General features: G+C 42.5%; 1 protein-coding gene across 2 annotated transcripts in view; it reads right to left on the minus strand.

Annotated features, from left to right (window-relative positions):
* The window catches only part of LOC117258869 (polyhomeotic-like protein 2), a 49,057-nt gene that overhangs the window by 13,953 nt on the left and 19,165 nt on the right, over nucleotides 1–15,939 (minus strand). For both annotated transcript variants that reach the window (XM_033630075.2, XM_033630074.2), the window contains exons 3-6: nucleotides 10,880–10,958; nucleotides 8,725–8,836; nucleotides 4,760–4,877; nucleotides 4,259–4,496 (exon numbers count right to left, since the gene is read on the minus strand). In XM_033630075.2, the coding sequence (XP_033485966.2) occupies nucleotides 4,259–4,496; nucleotides 4,760–4,877; nucleotides 8,725–8,836; nucleotides 10,880–10,958 (547 nt within the window). The remainder of the gene's footprint in view (nucleotides 1–4,258; nucleotides 4,497–4,759; nucleotides 4,878–8,724; nucleotides 8,837–10,879; nucleotides 10,959–15,939) is intronic.

The following is a 15,939-nucleotide window of genomic DNA, read 5'->3' on the forward strand; positions in this document are numbered from 1 at the left end:
GCTAATTCAGAATGCAGCGGTATGTGTACTAACAGGAACTAAGAAATGAGATCATATTTCTCCTGTTTTAGCTTCTCTGCACTGGCTCCCTGTAAAATCCAGAATTGAATTTAAAATCCTACTGTTAACTTATAAAGCTCTAAATGGTCAGGCTCCGTCATATCTTAGAGAGTTCATAGTGCCATATTATCCCACCAGAATACTGCGCTCTGAGAATGCAGGGTTACTCGTGATCCCTAAAGTCTCCAAAAGTAGATCAGGAGCCAGAGCCTTCAGCTTTCAGGCTCCTCTCCTGTGGAATAATCTTCCCGTTGCGGTCCGGGAGGCAGACACCGTGTCCACATTTAAGACTAGACTTAAGACTTTCCTCTTTGATAAAGCTTATAGTTAGGGCCAGCTCAGGCTTGCCTTGTACCAACCCCTAGTTAGGCTGACTTAGGCCTAGTCTGCCGGGGGACCTCCTATAATACACCGGGCACCTTCTCTTCTCTCTCTCTCTCTCTCTCTCTCTCTCTCTCTCTCTCTCTCTCTCCCTCTCATGTCCTCTTACTGCATCTTAACTCAGCCATACTGCATGTCACTAACTCGGCTTCTTCTCCAGAGCCTTTGTGCTCCACTGTCTCGCAGGTTAACTTATATCACAGCGGTGCCTGGATAGTGTGACGTGTGTGGTTGTGCCGCTGCCGTGGTCCTGCCTGATGCCTCCTGCTGCTGCTGTTATCATTAGTCATACTTCTACTGTTATTATACACATATGATTATTGTCACATATGTATAATGTCAAATATTAATATATACTTTCAACATTATGTACCACACTAGCCAGAATTACTATTATTTGTGATATTGGGCTTTATAAATAAAATTGATTGACTCAATATTTTGTTGCACAACCTTTTGAGGCAATCACTGCCATCAGGCGATTTCTGTAACTCACAATGAGACTTCTACACCTGTCGACAGGTATTTTGGCCCACTCCTCATGAGCAAACTGCTCCAGCTGTCTCAGGTTTGAAGGGTGCCTTCTCCAGACTGCATGTTTCAGCTCCTTCCACGGATGTTCAATAGGATTTAGATCAGGGCTCATAGTAGGCCACTTCAGAATAGTCCAGTGTTTTGTTCTTAGCCATTCTTGGGTGTTTTTAGCTGTGTGATTTGGGTCATCATCCTGTTGGAGGACCCATGACCTGCAACTGAGACCAAGCTTTCTGACATTGGGCAGCATGTTTCGCTCAAGAATGCCTTGATAGTCTTGAGATTTCATTGTACCCTGCATAGATTCAAGACACCCTGTGCCAGATGCAGCAAAGCAGCCCCAGAACATTACTGAGCCTCCTCCATGTTTCACAGTTGGTACAGGGTTCTTTTCCTTGTATGCTTCATTTTTGTATCTGTGAACATAGAGCAGATGTGACTTGCCAAAAAGCTCCAGTTTTGTCTCATCTGTCCAAAGGACAGTCTCCCAGAAGCTTTGTGCCTTGTCAATATGCATTTTGGCAAATTCCAGTCTTTTATGATTTGCTTTCAACAGTGGTGTCCTGTCCTCCTTGGTCGTCTCCCATTCAGTCCACTTTGGCTCAAACAGCGACAGATGGTGTAATCTGACACTGATGTACCTTGACCTTGGAGTTCACCTCTAATCTCTTTGGAAGTTGTTCTGGGCTCTTTGGTTACCATTCATACCATCCGTCTCTTCAATTTGTCATCAATTTTCCTCTTGCGGCCATGTCCAGGGAGGTTGGCTACAGTCCCATGGACATTAAACTTCTGAATAATATGTGCAACTGTCGTCACAGGAACATCAAGCTGCTTGGAGATGGTCTTGTAGCCTTTACCTTTAACGTGCTTGTCTATAATTTTCTTTCTAATCTCCTGCGATAACTCTCTCCTTAGCTTTCTGTGGTCCATGTTCAGTGTGGTACACACCATGATACCAAACGGCACAGTAGGGCTGCAACTAACTCTCCCAAACCCCAAAATTATGTCATCTAATGTCTTGTTTCGTACTCACGCCAAAGGGTTTTAGTTCACCATCATGGGAGAGTGTGTAAAGCTGCCAATATTTGGACGTAAGAAGCTGCAATAAGAGTATTTTGGGGTACTTCTATAGTACTTTTCTATGAAAAATGACTCAATAAGTCGACTACTAAAATAGTCACCCATTATTTTTATAGTCGATTAGTCATCGATTAGTCGACTAATCATTGCAGCCCTACAGTACAGTGACTACTTTTCACCCTTTAAATAGGCAGACTGACTGATTACAAGTTTGAAGACACCTGTGATGCTAATTACAGGACACACCTTAGTTTAACATGTCCCTATAGTCAAATTATTTTCAATCTTCTCTAGGGGTACCATCATTTTTGTCCAGGCCAGTTTCATTAGGTTTTTTTTTTAAATTATTCTGTTGAACCACAATTCAAAAACAATGTCTGATTTTCATTAGTTAATTTTCAGTAAATTCTTATTTATTATTACTTTTGTCAGTTTCAAGTTATTTCAGTGACCATTGTGGGTTTTTCTTTTTTTAACAGAAGGGTACCAACAATTTTGTCCACGTGTGTATGGAGTTACATTGATGACTGTTCCTATTAAATGTGGCCAAAGTTTCAAAAAATGAGGTGCAGAAGTACACCTCATCATGTAGAAATAATCTGTGACCTCAGGTTTTCAACCTGAATACTTGTTTCCAACAGTTTTTTCTGCTCTGGCTACAGTATGACGTCATGGTGTGCCAGATTTCTTTATGTAGTCATCTGCTCCAGGGATGCTAATGTCAGGGAAACATAGAATCTTGGTTGCTGATGTTGTTAATTTCTTTACAATTTCAGATCAGTTTCCTGTTGGAACATGTCCAATGTGATTAGAAGTTTTAATGGGAATTTTTCACAGTAAAGTGCTGCTATTCTCCATTACAATCATTCCATGGCTTTAAGTAGACTGCTACGTACATGTAGCTACATACTAACGTCAGGAAAACTTAGTCTTTTAGTGGTTGATGTAAATTTCTCCCTGATTTTGGATCATATTCCTGCTGGAACATGTCCAGTTGTGTTTTGAAGATTTAGTTGGTGGTTTTTCCACAGTTCAATATGCCATTATTCTCTGTTATAGACATTCCTCGGCTACAATGACAGTGCAGAGACACAGAAACATAGAGGCACAGAGACACAGAGGACCTGGAAACGCTGACCAATCAGAGCAGATTGGGCTTTTTTGGGAGGGGGGCTTAAGGAGACAGGTGCTAAACAGTGTTCCAGCTAAGACAGTATGAGGACAATAATTTATTTTTTTGACCATTAAAGCATGTAAACATATTCTCAGTTTTAACCTAAAAATAAGCATAAAAGGTCCTCTTTGACATCAACATTAGGGGTGGGGAATGAATTATATAAGACTCATCTGAGCAACTGACTTCATCTCCAGTGATAACAGGCCTGGACAAACTGGAACAAGAAATTACTTAAAGGGATAGTGCACCCAAAAATGAAAATTCAGCCATTATCTACTCACCCATATGCCGAGGGAGGCTCAGGTGAAGTTTTAGAGTCCTCTCATCCCTCACGGAGATCCCAGGGGAGAGGGGGTAGCAACACAACTCCACCTAATGCAGGCTTACGGCGCCCCACATAATTGAAACCACAAAATATCTCCATACTGCTCTTCCGTAGCGATCAAAGTGTCCTGACACTCCGACATAAAAAGTTGTATGGAGATATTTTGTGGTTTCAATTACGTGTTTTTAGACGTTTGAATCTGGGGCCCCGTCAGCCTCCATTAGGTGTGTTGTTACCCCCTCTCCCCTTGGATCTCTGCAAGGGTTGTGAGGACTCTAAAACTTCACCTGAGCCTCCATCGGCATATGGGTGAGTAGATAATGGCTGAATTTTCATTTTTGGGTGCACTATCCTTTTAATGGATTACATCTGCCAAATTTACAACAAGGCAATATTTAATACTAACTTGTCATAGTGAGCATTTCACTACAAGTTTTTCATTTGTTTGTAATTTGACAGAAAACAGAGTATTCATCGCTTACAGTGAGAAACTGAAAATAGGTTTTCAGTTTCTCATCAGGTGATGTACACGCAAAATCAGCATCTCAGGTTGGAGTCTAACTAGGGACCTGTATTGCATGCCTCCTCTCTCTTCCATCATTTCCTGTCACCTATACACTGACACTTAAGGCAAAGGTGCCACTAAAATCTGCACATTTTGTTATGAATGAGCCTGTAACAGCTGAGGCAATGCCCACCTGGCAGAGAGGAGATGAACTCGTAGACGTCCTCTATGTTCCACTGGCTGGGGTCACTGGGCAGAAAGCTGTGGGGCTGGGTGGCCAACAGGGGGGATGGGGGTCTTTTGTAGCCAGACAAGTCTGAACATTGGCTGGACTCTCCCTGTGCAGGCTGGAGCGAGTGACCAGTGGACAGAGGAGGAGGAGGAGGAGGAGGAGGAGGAGGAGGAGGAGGAGCAGCAGCAGCAGCAGGCTTCTGCACAGAGGTAGCAGACAGATGGGTTTCAGAAAAGACTGAGCTGAGGGGAGCCAAGACTTAAATGATATTTGCCTCAGACATGATGACATGATCTAACATAGAGATCTGATCACAGCTATAAGTCAGATAAAGAAGACACACTGGATTTTTTTTTTTAAAAAAGCAGGTTTCTTGTTACATAAAGGGCAGTTACCCTTTACAGTACTGGACAGCACAAAATAACATTAGAAATTAAAAGTCAAAAGCTCACTGTTTCTCACCTTCTTCTTAGATTCTAAACTGCAGTTTTTGTAGTTTCCATTCAGTGCTCTTTGTTTCTCCAGGGTGGTTTTACGGTTTGGGAAGAGACCCATTCTCTTTGTGCATCCAACATTGTAGCTACAAAGAAAGTTAACATGGTAAGCTGAAATTCAGTCTTTAAGACCCAGGCCTGATACTAAACGTTCTATCACTTGACAGTCATGTGCTGGCTTGGTTTGGTTTGGGCCATCAGCCCAGCGCAACAGGGATTTGCATTTCCATTACATCAGGGCTACCTGCTTGAAGGTAATTTCAATTTCAGGCAATACTAAGGAGGCATGTTGATTTAGAACAGCCTCAATAGCAGTGTCTGTCTTGTCTATAGTGCTTGCCATTTTGTTGTTACTCCTTATTGGTTTTGACGCACAGCTTGACAATGGCATCAGTCGTGTCTGTCATTAGCTGATCACTTGTCCCCCTGCAGTGTTCACTGGATTGTTTTTTATTTTAACTGAGAAACTGCTGTTTCATGTCACAATGCTAGACAAATCAGTCAACTAAAACTCAGTGGAGTGGGTAGATTCAAAGGTCTGGACGCAGGCAAAGCCTAATGTCCACTTTGTCTTCTTTATTACTGCAATGGTTAACAAATCAAGTGCAATAAATAAATAAAAAAATGTGTACATACATTTGACAAATTTAAAAGGTCTGTAACATTTTGTTACTGAAATCCACTCTGAAATCACCATTCTCCTAGCTTCAGGACAATTCCAATGTTTTGGAACAAAGTAATTTCAATCCTACTAAAAACTACAGAACAACACACACTGAGGGTTTGATCCAGATCAAAACCAAGACAGAATTACATGATCAAATCTGTTTTTTAAACTTTTTCCTTTCCAAGATTTGATCCAATCTAATAGCCGAAATCCGATCAGATCACTTTCAAACAACTGGGTCCTTGTTTTGAAATACCTAGTTTTGAGATTTAAACCCATTCTGATAATTCTAATCTAGATTAAGTGTTTCGAAATACTGGCCCAGGTGCTCGTTCGTTTCTAAGTGTGAGCGAGAGCAACAACAGCCCCTTTTCCACCAACATTTCCAGGAAATTTTATTCCCAGGAATTTATTTACCTGGGTAAAAGAATTCCTTGTAATCTGAGTGGTTTGCTTTTCCACCGCACCTCAAAGTTCTGGAAAAAAGTCTCTATTAGCTGAACTAGCATGCTGTCCTTGTGTAAAACATAACGTTAGTGTCGGTGAATGAGAGACTGTGGACAGAGCATACTGAATATCTCTGTCTACACGTTTACATGTTCATGCTTGCTGAACACATGTATTGATAAAGTATTTGCTTCTTACTCGCTAAGGTTTAATGTCACTTACAGTAATGAGTGTAGCTGCAGTCAACTGGAGTCATTTTTGTGTTACCTTCACTTTGTTTCCACTGCAGCCGCTTGGCTGTTCACCAGTTACCATGTCGTGTAGGCGTGTGTGTGTGTGTGTGTGTGTGTAGGAGTTCAGCGCTGGCACAAAAGAACCAAAAGCACTAGGCCTGTCGTGATATGCGATAAGTCGGTTAATTGCATGGTAAATTAAAAGGGAGACGGTAACTTTTCCGGCCGCGATTAATTGCCATACTCATGTGTGTTTGTTTTTCTCGTCTGTCTCCACCAAAGAGACTGGTCGACAAGAGCGTTCACTGCCGTGCATCGTCTGGCAGCCAGGTGAGTTGGTTCATTAGCGTAATGAATGGAGGGTTAGCTCTTGTCATCAAGTGTCTTTGTCTCTGTGGGGGAGGCGGGGCTATGGGCTACACACACACACAAACACACACACACACACACCAGAGTCCTGCACGGGTTCAGTTTTCAAGATCCGCCCCGCCCCGGGGACGTACAAACCCGCACCTGAACCGCAAACCCGCGCATCAGGCCAATTAGTACTGCAACCCGGTCCGACCCGTTGAAACACGACCCGCAGCCTGACCCGTAACCCGGATTTAAAGTGATCATTTTGGGTCATATTGGCTGAATATTGAACAGCACATCGCCACAGTTAAGGTGCCAGTAAGTAAACAATGACCTGAATTAAGCAGCTCTCACAATAAAAACCTGACTTCAGCTCCATCATCAACCCTCTGTGTTCTTCTCCCATACGAGTGTAAAAGCACTCGTTTGTTACGTTTAATGCTTTTAAACTTTTAATCTATGTAAAGGAACTTTACATGTGTAATAATAGACTTACTTTCTGTCCAGAGCGACGTTCAGCAGTTACGAGCCGTCACGTGTTTTTATAATCCATCAAGGAGAGAAGTAATCCATCAGGGAAACACTTCAGAAACATTATAAAGTGATACTTGTACGTTTTATCCACTTATTTCTAAAATACCTAAATAATTATTTACTGTTTTGGAAGTGGCGCTTGTTAGACGGTGGCAGCCATGTTGATTCTGTCGTCCAATCACAAATTGTGTTATTAGATGGTGAAACGCATGTAAACAGCTGAACCAATGACCGTTGCGAAATAGCGGAGGCGATCCTCAGAGAGTAAATAATGACCAAGATAGTTATCTGTAGTTTACCGAACTAATGACTGATGTGTTTATCTAAAACCCGCAATCCGACCCGCATGTTATTTTTTCCACCCAGATCCGAACCCGGGAAAAAATGTTTTTTTTAAAAACCACCCGCAAATCAGCTGTTTTTGCAGGTACCCGTCGGGTACACGCGGGTACCCGACCCAGTGCAGGACTCTGCCACACACACACACACACACACACACACACACACACACTCACTGCGATCTTCGTGAGGGGGAGATGAGGCGGAGAAAAAAACAGTTGAGCATAAAAGAAAGACATGGAACTTGTTCCTAAACCAAATGCCACGGCCGCTGTGTGGGAGTATTTTGGATTTAAACCAAAAGACAGAGGGAAGCCCAGTAATTTGGACGAGCCGGTGTGCCGGGTTTGTTCTAAAACCATCTCAACAAAAAGAGCGAATACGACCAACTTAACCGCACACCTGAGAGTGAGAGACTGAGTCTATTTTTTTGTATTTATTTATTTATTTTGATATTTTTACGTGTTATTTCGGATATTTAAATTTTCTTTTTTGCATTCCTAAATATTCTTGTTGAATAAATGTTTATTTCTCTTTAAAAGGGTGTATTTGCATCAATATGCCTTTATTATCATTATGTAAGTTTAAAAAATGGTCTAAAAACAGCAAAATTACAACAATACTAAAAATGGTCTCAAAAGCACAATATTACACAATATTATTGCTTATCGCAATAATTTCTGATGCAATTAATCACCCAGCAAAATTTGTTATCGTGACAGGTCTAGTTAGCACTTATCAATGCTACGGTCTTTGATAATTTAGCCCCGGGGGCTTATTTAGTACCAGGTTTCGGTACCCATCCTTGATCAAAACACAAATGAATTGAAGCTTGTAGAAATGAAATAAAGTTTGCAGCCACACTGGCACGGATGTGCGGAATGCTGCAAGTGTGTGCTCCACCAATAAGCATTCTTCAGCACACCGCCCTGCCCCTCAAGAATTCCAGGGAATCTGAAAAGTCCTACCCCCCTATTAGGTACTTTTTTCAGGGAAAGTTTGGGGTTGAGGGAAAGATTTTTTTCCCCTGGTAATTTCGGTGGAAAAGTGTTGAGGTTTTTCAAAATCCCGGGTAAATGATAACAGTTACTGCCATGGAAAAGGGGCTATTGATGACTGCAGTTCACTTAACAGCCACTGGTGTCAACAAGGATTTTCTGAAAGTTACATACAGAACCTTTAATCAACATTGAGGTTAGTAACAAGCATCAGTTTGGACTCTGTATCTGCAGATTTACAACATTACTCAAATGAGGATTGGATCCAAAAAATTTGATCAGGACACAATTTTCACCACAGAGGAAATTGTGGAAATGAGGGAAATTATGAGACAGTAATGTCTTTCCTGCACTGCCTTACCGTTTGGCACACACTGTAGAACAGAACCTCTTGGACCTTTTGAAGACGTAGGCGAAATCGACCCTACCACACAGTTCACAGGTCAGCATTGGCTCCTGCTGGGCTTTTAACTCTGATGGAACACACAGTCAAGACACGGTCAGCTGGACACAGACAAACACCAGGAAAAAATGTTAAAAATGTTAATTCTCTGACTGCTGACTTTGTGTGTCAGCTCTGTCTCCAGATGGAATATGAGAGCTGTTTCAATCACGTGTGTTAACAACAGACATGTTTACTGTGGAGATGCTCTGCTCATTAATAGGAAAGTAGAAAAAAAATATCAATTTGAATTGTATTTCTAATTGTCTTTATTTTGGAATATATTATTTTAGTTTCACATGTATGAAATGTCCAAAAATGATCACTTTAAACATGCTGCATATCTGAGTTATTTGAACAGTGTGCGGTTATCATAGGATTTGGTCAGGCAATGTGGCTGCGCAGGTGTGTTATTTATTTTTTTTAATTTAATTTTAATTTTATATACTTTATTAATCCCCCTGAGGGGAAATTCAGTTTTTTCACTCTTGCTGTCAATTACACACAGGTCCGAAAGACACACACATGCACAAACAGGACCTATACATGCACAAAGTGGAGAGATGTCAGAGTGAGGGGGCTGCCTTTGGTGAGGCGCCCCGAGCGGTTGGGGGGTTCGGTGCCTTGCTCGAGGGCACCTCGGCAGTGCCCAGGAGGTGAACTGGCACCTCTCCAGCCACCAGTCCACACTCCATATTTGGTCCGGACAGGGACTCGAACAGACGACCCTCCAGTTCCCAACCCAAGTCCCTATGGACTGAGCTACTGCACAGCACAGTGCCTGTTTGAGAGCAGGTCTTAAAAATCAGTCCTGTGCAGGTTTCTGCAGCAGATTTAGCATCACCAGCAACATCCACTGAAAACATATCTGTGTATTGACCAGGACTAACAAGACTAACAAGACTCTATAGCTTGGCTCCTGGTCAGAGAACTTAAAGGACAACTTCTGTATTTTTCAACCTGGGCCCTATTTCCCCATGTGTATGTGTACGTATGATTCATAGGTACAACTTGTTCTAAAATTGGTTCAGTATTGAGGGAGGTGGATGCAACTGGAGCCGCGAAACGAGCTAAAACGGTAACAGGGGCAAATGCGTCTCGTATAAGTTTTCGCCACTGACTGGTTCAGATTGCCAGTGCTATGAGTGCTATGAGTGGAGTCAGCTGTCAGTCAGTGTTGGAGCAGAGAGGGGGAGGGCTGCCCCGCTGGGTACTGTAAGTGAGTATGTGTGTATGAAGTGTGTGTTTTTTCGCCACTGACCGGTTCAGATTGCCAGTGTTATCTCTGTAAATAGCATACTAACTTAGCCTTTCCCTTACCTCTGGGCTGTGTGATGTCACGAGCTTTGCTCCACTCTGTAGCTCTCTCTACTCGTGGGATAGCCGTTTTCTTGAGGAAGAGGTCTTTCGGGATTGGATGTCTTCTCTTCTTCGGCTGGCAGTAGTCATCTTGGGAGAAGTGAGTACTGCAGACCTGATGGTCTGCAAGGTGCAGTGTCTGGACAGGAGTGTTAGCATCCATTTGTAGCACAACTAGCCACAACTTCAGCATCTCGCCGTCCGACAAAGGCAGCCTGTGAAAGCTGTACAGGGTGTTGCGCGACATCCTGTTCTTGCGTTCGGGAAAAAGGCCCTTTTATTTGAGCACTCCAAAAACTCTGGTAACACTCCAGGGGGTAGCACGTACAAGACTCCGTCCTCTGACTCTTCTAGCGTAACACATACACTTCATACACACATACTCACTTACAGTACCCAGCGGGGCAGCCCTCCCCCTCTCTGCTCCAACACTGATTGGCAGCTGACTCTACTCATAGCACTCATAGCACTGACGATCTGAAACGGTCAGTGGCGAAAATAAGCACTTTTAATGCGCAAACTTATACGGGACGCATTTGCCCCCGTTACCGTTTTAGCTCGTTTCACGGCTGCTGGCTGCATTCGCCTCCCTCAATACTGAACCAATTTTAGAACAAGTTGTACCCATGAATCATACGCACACATACACATGGGGAAATAGGGCCCAGGTTGAAAAATACTGAAGTTGTCCTTTAAAATCTAGAGGCGGTTTTACCCTTCGGTGAGAGGCTGTTCATCTTAGAGTCTGAAGTGTGTCTTCTTAGGCTCTCAATTGAGAAAGATGGACGTTCCACCTGCAGATAGAAAAAGTATGCCTCAAAAACTGAAATTAATCACAGAACACTATGAACAAATTTGCTCTGGTCTCTTGCTTGACATAGATGGTTGAGTATGAAAAATGGACAGATGGATAGTTATTTATTCTTTTATTTGATAGATGACAGGAAAGAATAACAGGAAATGGAGAGAAAGGAGTGGGGGTTAGGGCACCCAAAGATTTTGACAATGAATGCTTCTTGCATAGGGTGGTCAGAAACTGCTAAGGCTCTGTTTCATTCTTGTTAACAGACAATTTCCACCACAGGAACTTTTTCAGGACCCTTTAGACTGCATGTACCAGGGTCTACATTTAGCTCCTCTACCACAGTCCCCGGTAGGGCTGCGTGATATTTGATTTCTGCATCGACATTGCAATGTGTGTATGTGCAATAGTTGCATCGCAGGACTTGCAATGTCAAGTAATGCATATAATTAAAACATGTCATGTTACAACTTTGCTTTGCTTGTTGATAAAAAAGGAAAACCCACATTGTTCTCATTTTTCATGATTAAAGGGATAGTTCACCCAAAAATGAAAATTCACCCATTTTCTACTCACCCATATGCTGATGGAGGCTTAGGTGAAGTTTTAGAGTCCTCACAACACTTCCGGAGATCCAGAGGGAGAGGGGGTAGCAACACAACTCTACCTAATGGAGGCTTACGGCACCCCTAGATTCTCTGTGCACCACGCTCATGTGTGTGCGCTTGCGTGAGACCAGCGAAAGCACGTGAACACACATGAACGCCGTGCCCATGTCTCACGGTCTCGTGCAAGTGCGCACATGTGAATGCAGTGCACAGAGAGGCGGTTAGAGCTACAGGCTACAATGAGGCTAAAAACAGCATTCAAATGACGTTTTTCCAAACAACTTTTTATGTTGGGGCTTCAGGACACTTGGATCACTACGGACGAGCAGTATGGAGATATTTTGTGGTTTCAATTATGTGTTTTTGGACATTTGAATCTGGGGCGCCGTAAGCCTCCATTAGGTGGAGTTGTGTTGCTTCCCTCTCTCCCTTTGGATCTCCGGAAGTGTTGTGAGGACTCTAAAACTTCACCTGAGCCTCCATCGGCATATGGGTTAGTAGATAATGGCTGAATTTTCATTTTTGGGTGCATTATCCCTTATAATATTACAAGCCACTCCTTCCCCTTTAAGACAGGTTACATGTTTTGTAACGTAGTCTGGCAGCGTTTGTTTGTAGAGAAGTACAGGGCCAGCAAGTGCCACAGATGCAGTGAAGCACATGCTTTTCTACAGCTACAGCGGTCAGCAAAAAGTGTCTAGATAAGTTCAGTTTCCACTATAGCACGTCTTGTGTTCTCTGCACAGAAGAAATAAAGCACCTGTTTAATGCAACATTTTCACAAAGTCTCCTGACCATTCTTCACTGCAGAGTTGCCAGACTGTAAAAGCTAGTCACTGGCTAAGAGCCAGGTTAAAACAAACTCAGTTGGCCTACACTACAGTTCAAAACCCCAAGGCTGGAGAGGTAACATTAAAGTCCGGGTGAAGAAAAAAAAAAAAGTGTAATGAGTTCGTTACACCACAGGAAAATGTGTTATTAAGCACCCAGCCAAATCAGAATGATTAAAAAGTCAGCAAGTATATAAAAATACATTTCAAAATCATGAAAAAATAGGGAGTATTGTCTGCTCTGAGACACTGGGGGCGCGTCCACTGAATGTGCTGAAGCCATGCCTACTGGCAGGAAAGCTGTAGCCTCATTTAACTGTAGCACTTAAATGGATGCTCCATCTAGCAGCTTTTTTGGACTGACATGTTTGAGCCACCAGAGCAAGAATCAAAGTCAGAGCCAGAGGATACTGACCTGCCCGAAAATCAACATTCATTCTTCTCACTCTGCAACAGAATGGTCATTTTGATTCATCTTCTCAGACAACAAAACTCAACGGCTGTAGTTCTTACTTGGTGTATGGGCAGGGCTTATGCTAAGAGTTGCTCCATTGTGTCATCAAGCAGGCTTTCAGCCCTGCCCAAAAAATCCTGGACACAGAAATGGTGAAAAACAGTTCAATGGTCTAACTCCACAATTCACAGTTTTAAGTGGTTTCCAGCAAGTTTCTTCATTTGTAAATACTATAAATGTGCATAATTAAGGTATCATGAACTTGGATTGTTGTAAATGAGAAACCTGTCAGTAAGAAACCCCTAGGCCCAGACACACCAAACAGACATCAAGGAACTAGCGGCAAAGACTGACTGTTTTGTTGCATCACATCACCTGTGTCTTGGCAAAAAAGTTGCACTTGAACAGACCACAAAGGCTACAGCCAACAGCAAACAGCATGTTCATTCTGCCCCTGAGTAACAGGAAATAACTTTCCACAGCAGCAGGCAGCGGTAGTCTGTATTTGTCATCCAAAAAGGGTAACCAGCAGACCGACAGTTCAGATTCAAGGTGCTTATTAGCCAGTTAGCACAATAACAACACAACCCGATGCTGAAAAACAAATTATATTTACATATTTATACGTTTGTTTTGACCTCAATCCCTCTTGACTTTAGTGGTTTGTTTGCTATCTTTAACTCTGGCTTCTCCTCTTGTGCACTGATTTGCTCATGTTGAACAGCCAATCAGAAATGAGTCCTCTCATCAACTGGCTCTGCTGCCTATTCAACATGCTGAATCAGCTGAAAAAAACGGACAAGGGCCAACTAGAAGCAACGGTGCGGGAAACACCGCAAAAACTAGGGTGACAGAGTGTCTGTCACCCTAGTTTTTGTGGTATGTCAGCCCAATACTGGCCAACAGCCAACCGCTGGCTTGGTGTGTGTCATGGCCCAGAACCACCAGGGCAGAGTTTGCAGGACTGAACAAATCTCACTGAGAAATTTTCATGTGAGAAACAAAAGTTCATTTTCTGATTGATTCAATAAACTGTCATACTAGTGAATAAATAAGTCCCCATAAACACAGATCATTTTTAGTCAGTTTTTCATCTTGTTACCTACCTCAGCATGTCTGTTTTGCATTCAGTCATACATTACATTTTTTAGAGGAGGCACTGGTGCATGGTGGGATGTTTACATGACTGTGAATAGTGTTTTTTTTTTTAATATATATATTTCTATTGAAATTTTGCCATAGTTACAGGGCAACACAGTGAACAACAGCCACACCCACCCCCCTCCCACAACCTGTAACAATAGGAGGAAAGATGGAGAAAGTAATAACATAAATAGAAATGCAATAAAATAAATAAAAAGATATACTGTACGAAAACAAAAATGATACAAAAAAATAATTAAATCAAAATTGTCACATGCAGTAAAAGCATCATTCATTGGTAGAGGTAGCAGAAAAGTGCACCCTGACTGTACCATAAGCCATCAATCATGTAATGGTATACAGGTGCCCAGCTAAGTAAGAGGGTGACATAACATATGGGGCATAGGGGGCACAAGCTACGGGTCCGTCATCTGAAGGGAGCTTCTGCAAGGCAGTGAAGGATTGCCACTTTGAGACAAATTTGTCATTTTAAACCCTCAGAAAATATTTAATTTTCTCAAGATTGAGAAAGAACATCACATCTGTAAGCCAAGTAGAAATGAAGGGTGGCAGTGAGGACTTCCATTTGAGACTGTCCATCTGCGACGTGCCAGTAAGGTTGAGAAAGCGACAATGTCTATTTGCGTAGAGTTTAATGAGGACAGATCAGTGGGGACACCAAAGATGGCTGTTATGGGGCACAGTTGCAGACTGATCTTGAGAACACCAGAGACGGTTTCAAAGATTGAATGCTAACAGGCTTGCAATTTTACATTTGGATATATCTTGGATAGCCTGGATTTGGAGAAACCCAATCTATATAAAACTCTGAACTGGATGAGCCCATGACAAGTACAAGAGGTTGTGGTTCCCACTCTATCAATTGCTTTATACCACTATTCCTCAGCCAGTTCAACCCCTATCTCTTGTACCCAGGTAGTTTTTATTTTAGTTATAGAGTGTGGGTCCATTGACATAATAAATGAGTAGATGGGGCGTCGGTGGCTTAGTGGTAGAGCAGGCGCCCTATGTACAAGGCTGTTGCTGCAGTGGCCTGGGTTTGACTCGTGGCCCGTGGCCCTTTGCTGCATGTTACTCCCTCTCTCTCCCCCCCCCTTTCACGCTTGTCTGTCCTATCGATTAAAGGCCAAAATGCCCCAAAAAATATCTTTAAAAAAAATGAGTAGATGTGGGGAATGGATGCCCTCTGTCTGGGCAGTAATATTATAAGGGCCTCCCAAGGCTCTTTTGGCAGTAGAGCAGGAAAGTTAGGAAACATAGTGCCTGACCTGAAAATAACAGAAAAGATGGGATGGAGGTAAAGAGAATTTGGAAGCCAGTGGGGATGGGTTCTGAAACCCAGTACTAAATTTGCCCTGGGGCTAAAATATCAAAGACCGTAATATTGATAAGCTCTAGTGGTATCGGTTCTTTTATCAGTATTTTGGTTGAATTAATTATCATCCTGCAGCCTCTCATCTGCGCTCTGTGCCAGGGCCGACCACCTTCACATACACACATTCACACATACACACACACACGATATGACAAACACAACCGGTGAACAGCCGATCGGCTGCGTTGGAAACAAAGTGAAGATTACTCAAAAATTACTCCAGTTGACGGCAGCTACACTCATTACTGTATGTGAAATTAAACCTTAGCGAGTAAGAGGCCAATAATTTATCAATACATGTGTTCAGCGAGCATGAACATGTAAACATGTAGACAGTGATATCAATATGCTCCGTCCACAGTTTCTCACCCACCGTCACTAACGTCTTACATGCTGATTTAGACAGCATGCTAATTTGGCTGATAACAAATTGTTACTAATAAGCTAAACTTACAGCTGTCTGTATATAGGCTAACTTAGTTTGACACTTATCGTAAAATTGGGCAAATACTTTTAAACTTAGCTGCTGGCTGCGACAAACA

The sequence above is a fragment of the Epinephelus lanceolatus genome, chromosome 8, assembly GCF_041903045.1.
Source record: "Epinephelus lanceolatus isolate andai-2023 chromosome 8, ASM4190304v1, whole genome shotgun sequence".
NCBI classification, from domain to species: domain Eukaryota; kingdom Metazoa; phylum Chordata; class Actinopteri; order Perciformes; family Serranidae; genus Epinephelus; species Epinephelus lanceolatus.